Genomic DNA, 17,685 nt, shown 5'->3' on the forward strand with positions numbered 1-17,685 from the left:
GCTGTGGACCCTGAGTTTATCAACCCATTGCCCTTGGCTGACAGAAAAGCCCTCAGAGCGATCTTGGAAGCACCCCCTGGCCGCAGTGCTCCCTGTTCCACAGGAGCCAAGCCAGTGCTCCTCCCTCACACCGAAGGGTAGACTGCATCACCTGCCACGTTTCCTCTAAGGCAGGGGTGACCAATCTTGACTTCCCTGCGCCACACTGGAAAGAGAATTGTCTTGGACCACACATAAAATACACTAACACTAATGATAGCTGATGAGCTAAAATAATAATAATAATAATAATAATGTTTTAAGAAAGTTTACAAATTTGTGTTGGGCCACATTCAAAGCCGTCCTGGGCTGCATGAGGCCCGTGGGCTGCTGGTTGGTGATTGGACAAGCTTGCTCTAAGGCCTTGGGTAAATGGGAAATGATCGCTTCCACAAAAAGGCTAGGGCCCCTGTCTTTACTTCTGCCTTCCTAAAGCCCATTCATCCCTGAAGAGCCACATGGCACCTCCTTCTGAAGGCCAATCATTTTTTTTCTTTTTTCTTTTTTTTTTTTTTTTTGAGACAGAGTCTTGCTCTGTCACCCACGATGGAGTGCAGTGGCGTGACCTCGGCTCACTGCAACCTCTACCTCCTGAGTTGAAGTGATTCTCCTGCCTCAGGCCCGAGTAGCTGAGACTACAGGTGTGTGCTACCATGCCCGGATAATTTTTGTTACTTTTAGTATAGACGGGATTTTGCCGTGCTGGCCAGGCTGGTCTCTGGCCTCAAGTGATGTGCCTGCCTCGGCCTCCCAAAGTGTCAGGATTAGAGGTGTGAGCTGCCGTGCCCGGCCAGGCCAATCTGTAAGAGATAGCCAAAGTGGTTTCTCACCTAGTTTTAAAAGCTCCATCAGGAAGACCTGACGTCACAGAGTCATGGAGGGGTGCGTGGGAAGGCTTCACAAGGGGTGATTGGGCCATTTTTTGTAGGGGAGATTGAGAGCTTTTCAAGATTTTTAAAAGGGACCCATGGCCCACAGAAAGTTTAAGAAACTTTGATTTAATTCCAAGAGATTTAGAAATACTTATCACTCAGTTGAGTGCGGGGGGCATGACGGTGTTGAGTGTGCACCATTGTTTACGTGGCAGTCTCTAGGCACCTGGAATAATGGTAAAGAGGGAACTGCCTTAGCCACACAACTGATCCCGGAAAAACATGCCTCATCTCGACGGCAGTGTGAGTTGAAATGCAGCTGCCCGTGACCCCTCAGGTGTCTGAGTGCTGGCATCTGAGCCTGCTGGGCAGGTTTTTTGTTTTTTTGTTTTTAAATAATGCCCAGATTTGGAAAGGGAGCCCCATGCCTGGCCTGGAAGTGCTCTGCCGACAAGTTAGATTTCATGGGGGAGTTGACTAGAAGGCACAAGCTGGACAAGCCAGACAAGTTGAGGCAACCTCAAGTCAGCTGAGCAGAAGCCCTCGCCCGAAGTAGAAGCCAGGCGCAAACGGGTAGCTCTTCCACCGTTTCCCAAGCTGCACTGAGCCAAGTGATTCTTGTTGGATGTATTAACCCAGGTTCTGAAATGCCATCTTAGTTACGTGACCCCTGACCAGGGAGATGGGGATGAGGTGCTGGTGTGGACAGCAGGCAGTGGTTTCATATGCCTGAGGCTGGCAGTGAGAAGCAGAAGTGCGCCTCCCTCCCCACTGTCAGTGCTGACTTCTCTGTTCCTGCCATTGTCCTGCCTAGAGGATCAGTCACGGCAGAGCTGCTGACAAGTCGCTTATGGTCATCTGTGATATGCGACAGTACTTCTGAAGAAATAGCATTCAAAGGCTGAGTGCAGTAGCTCATGCCTGTAATCCCGGCACATCGGGAGGCTGAGGGAGGAGGACCATTAAATACTTGAGTCCAGGAGTTCAAGACCAGTCTGGGCAACATAGCAAGACCTGTCTCTACAAAAAAAAAGACGAAAATTAGCCAGATGTGGTGGTATGCAAATGTGGTCCCAGCTACTCAGGAGTTGGAGGAGGGAGGATTGCTCAAGCCTCAGAGGTTGAGGATGCAGTGAGCTGTGATCTTGCCACTGCACTCCAGCCTGGGCGACAGAGTGTGACCCTGTCTCCAAAAAATAATTTTTTTTTTTCTTGAGATGGGTCTCTCTGTCGCCCAGGCTAGAGTACAATGGCGTGATCTCAGCTCACTGCAGCCTCTGTCTCCTGGGTTCAAGCAATTCTCCTGCCTCAGCCTCCCAAGTGAGCTGAGATTACAGGTTGCCACGACTGGCTAATTTTTTGTCTTTTTAGTAGAGACAGGGTTTCACCATGCTGGCCAGGCTGGTCTTGAACTCCTGGCCTCAGGTGATCCATCTGCCTCGGCCTCCCAAAGTGCTGGGATTACAGGCATGAGCTGCCGCGCCTGGCCAATTTTTTTCTTTTTTTTAAAACAGCATTCAGTAACTGCTGAGAGAAAGCAAAGGCCAAGTTACTGGGGCCCTCCTGTGCAAAATCCACTTAAATGAGTCATACATGGACCACTTTAGGGAATAGATGGTGTCATTAATCTAGTAAATTAGTTTTAGCTACCCATCCCCACCCAATTTCAGAGAAGAGTGAAGAGCCGTTATGTAAAAGGACAACTGATCAAACTGGATCTCCTCGTTCTGGTCTGTTAGCTCCCTCCAGAGTTTTCACATCTGCTGCAGCAGCTGCTGGGCCCTGAGGGAAGGAAGGGCGACTTGCTGGGAGGTGGGCAGGGCGCCCAGGGCTGTACACTATTTCTGCGATTCACTCATCAGCTACGGCCCCTCTGCCCTGCATGGAGGCGCTGCTGTTCGGAAAAGCTAATTGGTTTTATTTTTCCGTCTCTGGTTTTGGCATGATGTGAAACACCAAGGGGCTTAAAGAGCAAAGTGTAAAGTGTCTTTGAACTTCATCAGGTATCTGAAGGCAGAACCAATGAAAAATCATGCTTTTCAGACCTCCCCAGCAGAATTTCAGGCTGAAAGAGAAGGAGGCAAAAACCCTCTGAAGACAGAAAAGAGAAAGTGGAACGGCAGCATCGCTAACCCTGCTGGCAACGTCCATGTTCAAACACTGATGTGAAAATCCAAGAGCAATGAAGGTTGCTCAAAGGCCATCAGCTGAACCGGGGCTGTGGCTGGGCTTCTTGCTTTGGAGCAGTGCACGTGGGGCCCACCCACAGGAAGGTGCTTCAGCTGCTAAGTTGGGAGAATTCTAAAGGCTCAGTAAGTCCCACATTATCCAAACCACGGCTGTCTCCAGGAAGGGACACTGAACTCCAGCGACCCAAGACAACATGGACATGAAAGAGCACAGCTGCAGGCCCTTTTAGTCCTCAGCCTCTGAGGCCAAGAAGAGCGTCTGTCTGGTGTTGGTGCGACTTTAACAGGTCCCCTCTGGGACTCAGCAACCTCCTCCTCAAGAACAGTGGGCCTCAGACTCTGCCTTTGGCAAACAGCTTTATTTAGATAGATTTTAACAATTCTTCAGTTTGTGTTATAGTTTATATGGCAAAATATAAAGTTTATAAAGTTAAGTTTTAGAAAGTGATTTGAGGTTTTTAGAATGCTGGATAAGTAAACAATAATATTGAGATCTGGCTGGTCTAGCACGTCAATCGCCAGTTGCTAACCACTTTAATTGGGAGGAAATAAACTTTAGAAATGAACTGGACCTACTCAGTAAGCCTCAACCATGTATTTTTAATAAATTAGAAAGGTGGTAGCTGGGCATGGTGGCGCACACCTATAATCCCAGCTACTCGGGAGGCTGAGGCAGGAGAATCACTTGAAGGTGAGTCACAGGAGGTGGCGGTTGCAGTGAGCTGAGATCATGCCATTGTACTTCAGCCTGGGCGACAAGAGCAAAATTCCATTTCAGAAAAGAGGCTGGGCACGGTGGCTCACGCCTGTAATCCCAGCACTTTGGGAGGCCGAGGCGGGTGGATCACGAGGTCAGGAGATCGAGACCATCCTGGCTAATATGGTGAGACCCTGTCTCTACTAAAAAATACAAAAAAATTAGCCGGGCGTGGTGGCAGGCGCCTGTAGTCCCAGCTACTCAGGAGGCTGAGGCGGGAGAATGGTGTGAACCCAGGAGGTGGAGCTTGCAGTGAGCAGAGATCATGCCGCTGCACTCCAGCCTGGGCAACAGAGCGAGACTCTGTCTCAAAAAAAAAAAAAAAAAGAAAAAAGAAAAAGAGGCCAGGCACGGTGGCTCACGCCTGTAATCCCAACACTTTGGGAGGCCGAGGCCATTTCAAAAAAAAAAAAACAAAAAAGAAACAACATGAAAGCAGGTGTTTATTCTGGCTGCAATCCAACCACTTACAACTAATAGGTGGTATGTAGGTTAAGAAATATTTAATGCCAGCCCAAGCTCCATGCACCCCAGCTGTGAGTCAGGTCACAATGGCCCCAAAACCAACAACCTCAACAACATATGTGACGTTCCTGTCTTCTGATGATGGAGTACATGGTTGCTAAACTTGCATTCCTTTGAGGGCAACCTATCACATCAACCTCCAGTTGCTGACCATGTTATATAATGGAGAGGAAAGGACAGCACCTGGACACCAGGTGCCTCTGAGCGTGGCAGCCAATAGCATCCAAGGACAAACGTCCTCTCGTTTCCATCTAGAGGGACAGCGCCCTTCATTGCTGCCATTTCCTGGAAACCTGCTGTGTGCTCGGCACTTTCATTCAACCTTAGACTCGGGCTGAGCTTTAGACAGGTGCCGCTGCTGTCTCAGTTCCAGCTCTTGCCTGAGTCTACTGTCTCCAGTGTGAACACTAAGGAGACCCTTCTCTTCCATGTCAGGAGGGAGGTTGACAATTTACCTGGAAAATGAAGAAAGACCCATCATGTCTGTGTCCACATTTTACCCAGAGGCTCCTGGAACGTCCAGGAAGCGTCAGGAGCTGGGACAAGTCACCAGATCTAATCACCCATTTGTCCTCCTCCTCCCAGGAAACCTGAAACCCTCTGACACCCTAACCAAAGGCTGGCTGTGGCCATTTTTATCATCTGTCTAGGGCAGCTGTTTAAAATACAAGCTCAGGCCAGGCGCGGTGGCTCACGCCTGTCATCCCAGTGCTTTGGGAGGCCGAGGCAGGCAGATCATGAGGTCAAGAGATGGAGACCAGCCTGGCCAACGTGGTGAAACCCCGCCTCTACTAAAAATACAAAAATTAGCTGGGTGTGGTGGCATGTGCCTGTAGTCCCAGCTACTTGGGAGGCCAAGGCAGGAGAATCACTTGAACCCGGGAGGCGGAGGTTGCAGTGAGCCGAGATTGCGCCACTGCACTCCAGCCTGGGCGACTGAGCGAGACTCCGTCTCAAAAAAAAAAAAAAAAAAAGGTTGCTGCCAATGTTATATAATGGTCATAAAATATAGGCTCAACAAGGCCAGAGTTGGGACATGATGCAAGATGTCAGTATGATATGATAGGAGATTTGTAATCCAATTTGGGGAAGTCTGCAGTGGACCTACATTTCAATTTTCAGTTTCAATAACAGGAAAAGTTTCTTCCTAAACACTAGAAATGAACTTGACCTACTCAGTGAGCCTCAACCATGTATTTTTACTAAATCAGAAAGGCAGAAACAGGCATTCTTTCTGGCTATGATCCAACTCGTCACAGCTAACCAAGGCTCACTTCCACCAGACCAGGGGCTGCTGTAGAATCCGCCCAGCTGGCCAATTTGATGGTTTTACTTCTAGAGGGATGCACGGGGCCATGTAGCATCCTCCTCTCCCTTTTGGCTGCTCTCTCTTTAGTACGGTCACCTTCTGCTTGGAGTGGTGCCTGGCATCCTACAGGGATGCAGTGAGAGTTAAGAGAGAAACGGGAATTCCCATGAGGTGCTAAAGCCATCCCTTGGGATACGCCAAATAAGCCATTACATACTGGCCCGCTTTTTATGTTGGATGAGATAATCACAGGGCCCGGAAATGGGTGTGACTACTGACTTCTTGAAACTACAGCTTTCTCCCTTGAGTACTGGAGGTGGCCTTTCTGCCCAAACAATGAGGTTTCAGTCAAATACAAAAGCAGCTGGGTCAGGTGACATCACATCTTCTGATTCCAAGGTTGAAACAATTTCGAGGAGCTGGCAGGGCCAGAATTCAAAGGACACAAGGTTCTAGTCCTTGAAGACTACCACTCTTACTGTTTGAGATGTTTATTTCTTGGTTTTAGGGTTAAACCCCAGCTCCACGTTTACTCCGGAAGTGTCTCCCCTCACCCTGGGAGGAAGCTTGCTGCCGTTTTTGGTTCTCTTCCTCTGCCAGCAGATCTGCGTGAGACGTGTTTCTTCAATCTTTCCCATTTGTGAGACAAATCGCCATTAAAGTCTCAACAAATACAACTGTCCCTTGTAGAGGAACCAAGCCTAAGAGCGCTGCTTCTCTGCCCTGGCTCTGGCTGGTCGGAATACTAGCAGTTCTTGGATTTCCGCTCTTTTCTGGCCCTGGAGGCCATGAGGCTGAAGAAGAGCCCGGGAGCCAGGGTTCGAAGATAAATGGCCAAGGAAGGCAGTAGGTCAGCCAGGATCACATCTTTCTTCTTCTTCCCCACAGCAGCAAGAACATCGTGGGCCACCTCCACGGGGCTTCGGCCCTGGGCTGTGGTGGTGTCCATAACTAAAATAAATAAAACAAAAGAAACACATGAACTAACTTGGAAGCAGAGGTCCCTCTTGAGGAGTGGAGCTGATGTGAGCCGTCAGGTCAGCCTGCTGCCTTTCCCACCACGAAGCTCTTCCCAGGGCCAGGAAGCCGGTGGTGTGCCACCACCCCTGAGGATTCCATGCTCCCAGGAAAGGAGGAACCATTTTGCAGCTGGATGTGGGTCAGTGGGGGAAGCGAGAGCGGGGTGGGATGTGGAAACAAGGTAGACTGAGGATCCCAGCCAGGGCTTGGAACCAAAGTGAGTCTGTCTGCCTGGTGGTCCACAGCAAAGGCACAGAGTGAGCCCCTCCCACTGCATCTGAAAAGCAGCTTCCTGACCTGGGAAACGTGTGCCTGTTAGAACAACTGAAGACTAAGGGATGTTGTGCCACCTCATTTGTCTTGGGTAGCCTGGCTTCAGGGTGGCCAGACAGAGGTGGCTGGGGACTACTGACGCCCACAGGCACAAGCTCACTGAGTCAGGAGCAGACACATGTCCCTGTTCTCGATGTCAAGTACTAACTGGATGAGAAACAGGAAGAAATCCTTAGTTTGTTTTAAGTGTTAGAAGGGACAGCTGGAAGAGATTAGAAGGAGGTGTTAGGTTAACAGCAACTGATGTTCCTTCTACCCTAGTAATTTGACAATTTTGCCAGCAAAGTAGGACCAGCTGGCAGGCACACAGGAGCGGCCACTAGCACAGACCATGTGAAACCACTTTTTTTTTTTTTTTTGAGACAGGGTTTCGCTCTGTTGCCCAGGCTGGAGTGCAGTGGCACAATCATGGCTTACTGCAGCCTCGACCTCCTGGACTCGAGCAATCCTCCTGCCTGACTCAGCCTCCTGAGTAGCTGGACTACAGGCGGTGCCACCATGGTTGGCTAATTTTCATATTTTTTGTGGAGGCAAGGTCTCGCACTATTGCCCAGACTGGTCTCAAACTCCTAGGCTGAAGTGATCCTCCTGACTTGACCTCCCAAAGTGTTGAGATTACAGGTGTGCCTAGCCACAGGAAACCACTACTAAGTTGTCCAGCTTGCCTGAGCTCCCTCACCAATGTCTGTTCTCATGGTGTTTTTGTTAATGCAGAAAAGTAGGAAGTTTTGGATTACAGCTTATTTTGAAATGCCACAGAGAGAATTTTTTAAGTGGCGTCTTCTAGGTTTAAACAGGTGTAAAGCTGTATGAAGCCCCATGCCTCTGTATAGTGTCTACTGTGGGAAAACAGGACTCGCTGTGTGAGCGCAGCTCTGCCAGGACATGGGCAGTCTTGGTTCAGGCCTGGCTGGGCTGGGTGCAGGACCATGAGGCCCCTGGCAGACATCACAGCACAAACCCCAGGAGATCACTTCAGGGAGGAGGACATGGCAGGACAGCACTGGAGGGGTGAGCAGGCCCTGTTCCAAGCAAGGGGAGGCAGCCCCAGCTCCAAGGGCTCCAGTGATCACGGGCACACTGGTCTCTGCTTGGCCTGAGCCTGCATGCTGGGGCCGGCTGCTCTGCCCACGAGTGGTGACTGCAGGTCAGCTCTGCACTGTCTCCAGATGAGACAAGATGAAGGTGCTGAGACTGTTGCACTCGGCCTCACCCTGAAGACTGGCCCGGAATCAGTCATTTCTCAAGCCTACGGGACAGAGACAGACCATCAAACACCCTACACTTGCCATGAGGTCAGTTCACTCAATCCCGATGCTGATAATACTCCGTGGACTCGGGATCTGCGAACGGGTTAGTTGGGAGTCTGGTGGCATCCCAGCTTGGCAACTTCCTTTTAGCCCTTGAGTCCTGTCCACAGAGGTCCTGTTCTGAACGCTGCAATGGTGACGTTCACACTAAGGGTAGGCCATGGTGGGGTAAACGAAGATTATTCAATAGTCCATATCTAGAACCAACGCCTCAGTTTTTTCACTTTAGAAGTTCTATTCCAAATGAAAATGACCAAAGAATCCCTGATGTAAGAACCGCATGTCTCACTGTGGCTGACCGACAGATTTTCATAGGAGAAAAGAGAAACCGGGCCTCACCTCCATACCTAGATCCATCCGCGGTGATGGCATTGACAGAGAGGTTGGTGTGGATGTAGCCGGGGCTGATGACGGTCACCTCAATTTCATACTGTTCCATTTCGGCGCGCAGACAGTCAAAGAAAGCCTGGGTTGCATGTTTGGAGGCTGCGTCTACACGTGTGGACGGAGAGGCAGGGGAGTGAGTGCGCCGGGGTGGGCATGGCCTGGTACCCAACTATTCACCACCATTCACGCTCTCTGTTCTCAAAACCTGGTTTTACTTGTGATCAGGTCTTGCTATGTTGCCTAGGCTGGACTCCAACTCCTGAGCTCATGTGATCCTCCCGCCTCAGCTGGGACTGCAGCTTTAAAACCTGGTTTTATAATTTAAGATTACAGTATTATAACAATGTTCATTTCCTGACTTTGAGAAGGGTACTGTGCCCTTGTTCTTAGGAAACACACTGAAATAGGAGTAAACGAGCATCATGTCTCCAGTTTCCTTTCAAATGGTTCAGGAAAAAAATTATAAGCTATATATACATATAGTTTTCTATATATTACAAATGGTATATATGCATATACACAGGGAATATGATAAAGGAAATAAGGTAAAAAGGTTATTAGGGAATCTGCATGAAGCGTGCATGGGAGTGATTTGTGCTGTTCCTGCAACTTTAAGTGTGAAGTTATTCCAAGTTAAAAGTTAAAAAAAAAAAAAAAAAAACTGAATGCCTACTGGGTAAAACATTCAAATGGTATATAAAAGGGCAGAAAGTAAAAAAGAAAGAAAGAAAGAAAAGAAAGAAAAGAAAGAAAGAAAGAAAGAAAGAAAGAAAGAAAGAAAGAAAGAAAGAAAGAAAGAAAAGAAAGAAAGAAAGAAAGAAAGAAAGAAAGAAAGAAAGAAAGAAAAAGTCCTCCTGTCTTCCAAATTCCAATCCTAGAGATAATCAGTGCTAACAGTTTCCCAGGATTTTTGTTTAATTCTGTTTTGCGTTTTTAGAGAAGACATCTTCTCTGTCACCCAGGCTGGAGAAGAGCTGTGATCATAGGATTATAGCTCTTTGCAGCCTCGACCTCCTGGCCTCAAGCAATCCTCCCACCTCACCCTCCCAGAGCGATGGGATTATAGGAGTAAGCAGCCATGCCCAGTGATTTATTTTTTTAATATATCCTACGTATAGCCATGTGATTTTACACATTTTACATAAAATATATATATACATCTTTTAATACAGAAATGAACTCTTACCTATTCTACTGTTCCTGCAAGTAGCTTTCTTCACCTGGTGGCAGGCCGGACAGCTCCCATGCTGGTCCTGCAGACCTGCCATGTAGCTCTGGCTGCCTAGTCCTCCCCAGTGAGTTACCAGGTGACAGAACTGGCCCCATCAGTGGGCCTTCATGGGTGTAAAAAATTCAGGCCTGCCTTCTTATGTATCTCATTTTGACAAATATCCAGGCAGTGGCTTTTCATCTAGAAGAGCTACAGAGCTTACTTACTCCACCTGCAAGAAACAGCTGTGTTTGCCCTCGAGCAAGGGCTTCACAACCCAGTAAAAGGTGCTCTGAATGGGAACACAGTGACCCTATAATGACATTCCTGGGAAACATACCAGCGTCTCCACAGTAAATCAGTTTCCTCCAATTCAGAATTGTAAATGTTTTAGCCTTAGGAAAGAAGGGGCATCCGTCAGCTAAGGAAACAGGAAGGGAGAAAGCAAGGAAGTGTCGCAGCAAGTCACATGAGGCAGTTCAGTAGCGTCTGAGCTTGCTGCAGTGCCTTGCTGGGCCTGCTCCGTTGGTTTGGGGCACAGTTGCTGGGGGCTGGATGGATTGGCTGTGGGTGGATGGAGAAGACTGCCCCCATCAGCCATGATTCCAAGAGTACAGCCCAGGCTTGGGGACAGGGAAGAGTGGGTTATCCTGTAAGTCCCCAAAATAGAAGGCTACACTCTGACAGCTGGTTCTCCCCAGAGCTCTCAGGCTGTGAGTTCTCAGCCAGGCTGTGCTGACCTCGCCACTGTCCACATCACTTACCCTGCCAGTGTGCGGCCCAGTACTAAGCACACTGCGTGGATCACGTGACTTGGTCTTCACTGTAGCCGCGTGAGAGAGAGAATGCTGTTCTCCCCATTTTATAGGTGAGAAGGCTGCTACTTATCTGGGTTAACCAACTTGCCCAAGAGGCACTCCATATTCAGCCTGGTCATTAAAAAGCTGAATATGGAGACCAATCATTGTACGCCTTACTGCAGTCAGCAGGCCAAACAGACAACAAAAATCAGTGGTATTATTATAAATCAAAGTAAAACTTGAAAATAATTTAGTATAAAGGACTCCAGCTGGGCGCAGTGGCTCACGTCTGTAATCCCAGCACTTTGGGAGGCTGAGGTGGGCGGATCACTTGAGGTCAGGAGTTTGAGATCAGCCTGGCCAACACGTGAAACCCTGTCTCTACCAATAATACAAAAGCTAGCCAGGTGTGGTGGCACGTGCCTGTAATCCCAGCTACTCAGGAGGCTGAGGCAGGAGAATCACTTGAACTCGGGAGGCGGAGGTTGCAGTGAGCCGAGATTGCACCACTGCATTCCAGCCTGGGCAACAAGAGTGAAACTCTGTCTCAAAAACAAAACAAAACAAAACAAAACAAAACAAAACAAACAAACCCTTTACCCTGATTTACCCATTCTTAACATTTTAACTCATTTGCTTTATTAGTTATGATTCTATATATACTATTTTTTTTCCTGCACCATTTGAGAAGCCTTAGATGGTGTCCTATCCAAAGTTGAAAGAGAATATTAATAAACAGGGAAAGCTGCATGTACAAGCATGTATGATGATTGTAAATCTCACTAATAGGTAAGGAAACAGGATCAGAATAGTTAAGTAATGTGTCCAAGAAAATACAACCAGATTTTCTGGTTGTATACCAGAGCCAAAAGGTACAGCTGGGATCCAGATCTTGGAAGAAAGAATAAATTATGTTACACTCCCAGTTCACAGGTGGCCATATAGTGTCATGGACCTGGATGTTTGTGGCTGCCCTTGCAAAGTGCTGCAGCAGCTCAGATTTCCCTGCCTTTGCTGACCAGGCTGTGGCTGGGTCTAGCCTTTGGGTGGCTGAGAGGAGATAAGGCAGTATTTCCTTTCAGGAGGTGATGCAAAGAAAGGACAGTTTGTGAAATTACCTTACAACCCTTTTTATTGAAACCCTCCCACTGAGTGCCCCAAGATATAAATATTTGAGAATGTTCTACATAGCACACTGCTGCTAATGGTCAAAGACCGGGGGGAAAAAAAATCCTCAAGTGTCCAGGAAAATGGCTAAATCAATTATGTCACATGCATTCAGTGGACTACTATATTGAAAGGATGAGGTAAATCCATACATGCTGATGTAGAAAGATACATTGTTAAGTGGGATTAACAAGCTACAAAGCAATATGAATAATGCCATCCCATTTTTGCATGTTTGAATTACATGTAAGAAAAATTGTGGAGGCATATGCCCCAAAGTGATGGCATGGTTATATCTGTGGGACAAGCTAATAATCGTAACAGTAGGAGTGGCTAGCACATGCCTAGTGCTTAGTGCCTGGCGCAGCTCCAAGCACTGTGCTCACAGCAGTCCTCTGGGCTAAGACTGAGGCTGTCTCCATTTACACTTGAGGGCAGGGCACAGAGAAGTCGGGATACTTGCCCAAGGTCACACAGGGGACAAAAAGTAGACAGTTGGGATTTGATCCCAGACATGTGGCTCTGGAGAACACATTCTAAAGTGCCTTTGCATTCTGGATAGTTTATTTCTACAGTGTCTACATTCTAGATAGTAAATGTGGTACTTTTCTAATCAGGAAAAACACCATAAAGCAGAGCATTTTGTGGGAGAGAGCAGTACTCACATGCTGATCGAAAAGGAATGCTGATCTTGCCCTGGATGCTGCTGATGGCGACAATGTGGCCTTGCCTCCTCTTGATCATGGAGGGCAGGAGTGCTGAGGACAGAGGCAGAGGCTTAGACGAGCGCCCTGCTTCCCGTCATTGCCTGTGATGCTGATGGAAGGCGACCGTGCTTTTGGTATTTAGTCAGAGTAAGGGAGAACGGTGAGAACCGCTTAGGGTGGAGGACTATGTTGGAACTCCTAGCCTCCTATGCCCAGCAGAGTGCCAGCAGGCTGGCAGGAGAGAGGAGAGAGGCGAGGAAACAGGGACGGAGGTCACTGCAAATGGTTAGCTCAGTTCCCTTTTCCTGCTGGAGCCTCTCCCCTGGACTGAAATCCGTGGTGGGACATAAAAATATCCCCACCGTGTAGGGGTTTGCAGACACCATGAAAAAGACACGTAGGTAATGCTGCACAAATGTGGCCGTCACTAAAGAGAACGTCTTGATTGGAAGCTATAAAGCAAATACCCAAACTGTGACAATAACACCTAACACCCACTCCAGGGCAATAGAGAGGATGGAGATAGGGAACGGTTAGCTGGAAAGGATCCGAGTGAGGTAAAAAGAATGCCAACATATCACTTATCACTGCTCTTTTCTCAAGACTGTTACCTTTCGTTAGAGCAACTGGGCCAAAGTAGTTTGTCTCCATGACCCTCTTGTCCACATCCACTGTGGTGTCCATGATGGTACCACGGTAGCTGATCCCAGCATTGTTGACAAGTATGTCCACATAGCCAAAGCACTGCAGGATCTCAGCTGCTGCTGCAACTACGGCCCCAGGGTCTGTGAGGTCGAAGGTCACCAAGTAAGGCTTGTGTGTCTGCACCTGGTCAAATACAACAGACACCAAATTCACTTTCTGAGTGGCAGGCCATCCGAGCTATGTGTCCCACAGATCACTTAGGCTCAAAACAATAGCATAACTTTATACTTTAAGGAAGTAGAAAAAGAATAGCAAACTAAACCCAAAACCAGCAGAGGAAGGAAATGTTATAGTAAAGATTAGAACAGAGACAAACAAACAGAATACAGAAAAACAATAAAAATCAATGAAACCAAAAGTTGGTTCTTTGAAAAGATCAACGAAGTTGAGAAAGCATTAACTAGACTGACAAGGAAAAATCAGAAGACACAAATAACTAAAATCAGAAATGAAAGTGGGACCACCAACTTTACAGAAATGATAACAGATGATAAAAAAGATTATAAAGATTATGAAAAATGATATACAAGGATATTATGAACAATTATTTGCCAACAAGTTAGAAAAACTAGAATAAATGGATAAATTCCTTAAAAAACACAAATAACCTGAACTGACTCAAAAAGAAATAAAAAAATTTCAGGAGACTTATAACAGATAAAGAGATTGGATCAGCAATCAAAACCTCCCAACAAAGAAAAGTCCTGGACCGGATGGCTTCACTGGTGAATTCTGCCAAACATTTAAAGGAGAATTAACACCAGTTCTTCTCGTACTCTTCTAGAAAACTGAACAGGAGAAAACACTCCTAATTCAGTCTGAGGCCAACATTACTTTGATACTAAAGCCAGATTAAAGATATCACAAGAAAATTATAGAGCAATATCTCTTATGACTATAGATGCAAAAATCTTCAACAAAATACCAGCAAATTGAATTTAACAGCATATTAAAAGGATTATTCACCACGACCAAGTGGGATTTATCCTAGGAATTCAACCAAGGTTGGTTCACCGTAAGAAAATCAATCATGGCCAGGTACAGTGGCTCATGCCTGTAATCCCCAGCACTTTGGGTGGCTGAGAAGGGAGGCTCACTTGAGCCCAGGAGTTCGAGGCCAGCCTGGGCAACATGGCAAGACCCTGTCTCTCTAAATTAAAAAAAAGAAAATTGGCCAGGGGCGGTGGCTCATGCCTATAATCCTAGCACTTTGGGAGGCCGAGGTGGGTGGATCACCTAAGGTCGGGAGTTCGAGACCAGCCTGACCAACATAGAGAAACCCCGTCTCTACTAAAAATACAAAATTAGCTGGGCATGGAGGCATATGCCTGCAATCCCAGCTACTCGGGAGGCTGAGGCAGGAGAATCACTTGAACCTGGGAGGCGGATATTGTGGTGAGCTGAGATCGTGCCACTGCACTCCAGCCTGGGCAATAAGAGCAAAAACTCCTTCTCAAAAAAAAGAAAGAAAAAAAAGAAAATTGAACGTTATACCACATTAATGAAGAAAAAAAAAACCCACTTGATCATCTCAATTGATGCAGAGAAGGGATCTGACAAAATTTAACACCCTTTCATGGTAAACATACTCAATAAACTAGGAATAGACCAGAAATTCCTCAACACAGCACAGGGTGTTTGTGAAAAACCCACGGATAACATACTCTGTGGAAAAAAATGGAAAGCCTTCCTCTAAGATCAGGAACAAGATAGGATGCCTGCTTTCGCAACGGCTACTCAACACCGTACTGGAAGTGCTAACCAGAACAATTAGACAAGAAAAAATGACCCAATTTGGAAAGGAAAAAGTAAAACTATCTCTGTTTGTAGATGGCATGATTCTATATACAGGAAATTCCAATACATCCACAAAAAGCTAGTAAGAGTTAATTAACAAATCGAGCAAAGTGGCAAGGTACAAGAGCAACATCCAAAAATCAGCTGTGTTTCTATATACAAACAATGAATAATCTGAAAAGGGAATCAGGAAAGCAATTCTATTTACAATAGCAGTTTAAAAAATTAAATATGCTATGGTTTGAATGTGTCTCCCAAAACCCGTGTGTTAGAAACTTAATCCCCAATGCAACAGTGTTGAGAGCTGGGAACTTCATGAATGGATTAATGCTGTTATTGTGGGAGCTTCCTTCTCAAAGGATAAATTCAGCCCTTTTCCCTCTTTCTCACCCACGTGATGCCTTCCTACATGTTATGACGTGGCAAGAAGGCCCCTGCCAGACACCAGACCCTTGCCAGATGACGGCTCCTCAAACTTGGATTTCTCTGCCTCCAGACTTTGAAAACTAGATTTCTTTAAAAATTACTCAGTCTGGCTAGGCGCAGTGGCTCACGCCTATAATCCTGGCACTTTGGGAGGGCAAAGTGGGCAGATCAGTTGAGGCCTGGAGTTCGAGACCAGCCTGGGTAACATAGCAGGACCCTGTCCCTACAAAAAATGAAAAAATTAACCCTGTACAGTGGTGTGTGCCTGTAGTCCCAGCTACTCAGGAGGCTGAGGCAGAGGATTGCTTGAGTCTGGGATTTTCAGGCTGCAGTGAGCCATGATTGCACTAGTGAACTCTAGCCTAGATGACAGAGCAAGATTATGTCTCTAAAAATAATAATAAAATAAAAATAAAAATCACCCAGTCTCTGCTATTGTTACAGCAACATAAAACAGACTAAGATAAACGCTTGGCAATAATCTAAGGAGGTGAAAGACTGTACAATGAAGACTGTAAAACACTGCTGACAGAAATTAAAGAAGACATAAGTTCACAGAAAGACATCCTACATTCATGGATTGGAAGACCGTGTTGTTAATGTGAGAGTACTACCCAAAGTGATCAATAGACTCGATGTTATTCCTGTCAAAATCCCACTGGCAGTTTTTGCAGAAATAGAAAAAAATAATCCTAAAATTCATATGGGATGACAATGGGCCCTGAATAGCCAAAACACTCCTGGAAAAGGACAGCTGGAGGACTCACACTTCCTCACTCCAAAAGTTGTACAAAGCTACAGCAATTAAAACAGTATGGGTCCTTCCCCTCCTCCTCCCCCTTGCCTCCCCCTTCCTACCCTCATGCTCCATCCCTCCCCCTAAGGGGGAGAAAAACCCGTATGGTATGACATAAGACAGACATATAGACTGACTGAATAGAACAAGGAACTGAGAAATATACACTTCAAATATGTAATCAATTGATTTTTGTAAGGATGCCCATTCAATGAGGAAAGACGGTCTTCAACAAATGATGCTGGGAAAAGTAGATAACCACATGCAAAAGAATGAAACTGGACTCTTACCTAATACCATTTATAAAAATTAACTCAAATAGATCAGTCACCTAAATGTAAGATTTAAAACTATAAAAGTTGGCTGGGCACGGTGGCTCATGCCTGCAATCTCAGCACCGTGGGAGGGTGAGGCAGGCGGATTATGAGGTCAAGAGATTGAGACCATCCTGGCCAACACGGTGAAACCCCATCTCTACTAAATACACAAAAATCAACTGGGTGTGGTGGTGCACGCCTGTAGTCCCAGCTATTTGGGAGGCTGAGGCAGGAGAATCACTTGAACCCAGGGGGCGGAGATTGCAGTGAGCTGAGATTGGGACATTGCACTCCAGCCTGGGTGACAGAGCGAGACTCTGTCTCCAAAAAAACCTTTTAAAGTTATCACCATCTCCTACTCTCACCCAATGAGTAGAGCTTAGCCAGGTAAAAGGGAAGGGAGAAAAGAGAACTTTCTAAACTCATAGTGCTAGCCAGTAGGGGCATCGGGATGTAAACCACCGGACAGTTCTCCCTCCCCATGCGGCGGGCCCGATTCGCTATGGAGACCTGCTGCCTTCCCTGGGACAGTGTGACACATGGATGTCCTGTAACTCAGCAGTCCAGGAGTGGACCTCTATCTCCTCAGTGCCTACAGAAGAGGGCCTGCACTCCTTCCCCATGGAAAGCATGCCCGTGGCTCACCTTGGTGGCATGAGAAGCGGTGAGTTCTCTGATGAGCTCTTCGAGGGCCCCACCATTCCGGCCACAGAGCACCAGCTTAGCACCAGCAGCATAGAAGACTTTTGCACATTCTAAGGGGAGAGAAAAGAGCCCTGACAGCCATTCTTCCCCAGCGCCGTTCAGTGTAAATTCACCCAGTGTTGCTGTTTGCTGCTTCACACCCTTGACATGTCTGTGTTGGCCCCTGCTTGTGGTCCAGCATGGAGCTGGGAGCTAGGGTCCAGTGCAGGGCTCACACCCAGTGCTACAGACATCCACAGGGCAAAAAGAAAGGCAGGCCGAGGTGGACAGATGTGTTAAGTATCATGCTCAGAACGCCCCATGATACTCCTGTT

The 17,685-nt window shown here is 47.0% G+C and overlaps 1 protein-coding gene across 4 annotated transcripts in view; it reads right to left on the bottom strand.

Annotated features, from left to right (window-relative positions):
• Positions 1-5,557: 5,557 nt before the first annotated feature.
• DHRS7B (dehydrogenase/reductase 7B) overlaps positions 5,558-17,685 on the bottom strand; it is a 66,509-nt gene continuing 54,381 nt past the window's right edge. For 2 of the 4 annotated variants that reach the window (XM_025361244.1, XM_025361241.1), the window contains 5 exons: positions 17,312-17,421; positions 13,237-13,453; positions 12,584-12,676; positions 8,694-8,846; positions 6,167-6,642 (listed from right to left, as the gene is read on the bottom strand). In XM_025361244.1, the coding sequence (XP_025217029.1) occupies positions 6,437-6,642; positions 8,694-8,846; positions 12,584-12,676; positions 13,237-13,453; positions 17,312-17,421 (779 nt within the window). In that variant the 3' untranslated portion in view covers positions 6,167-6,436. Of the gene's footprint in view, positions 6,643-8,693; positions 8,847-12,583; positions 12,677-13,236; positions 13,454-17,311; positions 17,422-17,685 lie in introns of all 4 variants that reach the window. The other 2 variants (XM_025361245.1, XM_025361242.1) reach the window with 2 other exon arrangements.

This window comes from Theropithecus gelada, chromosome 16, assembly GCF_003255815.1.
Source record: "Theropithecus gelada isolate Dixy chromosome 16, Tgel_1.0, whole genome shotgun sequence".
Lineage (NCBI taxonomy): Eukaryota > Metazoa > Chordata > Mammalia > Primates > Cercopithecidae > Theropithecus > Theropithecus gelada.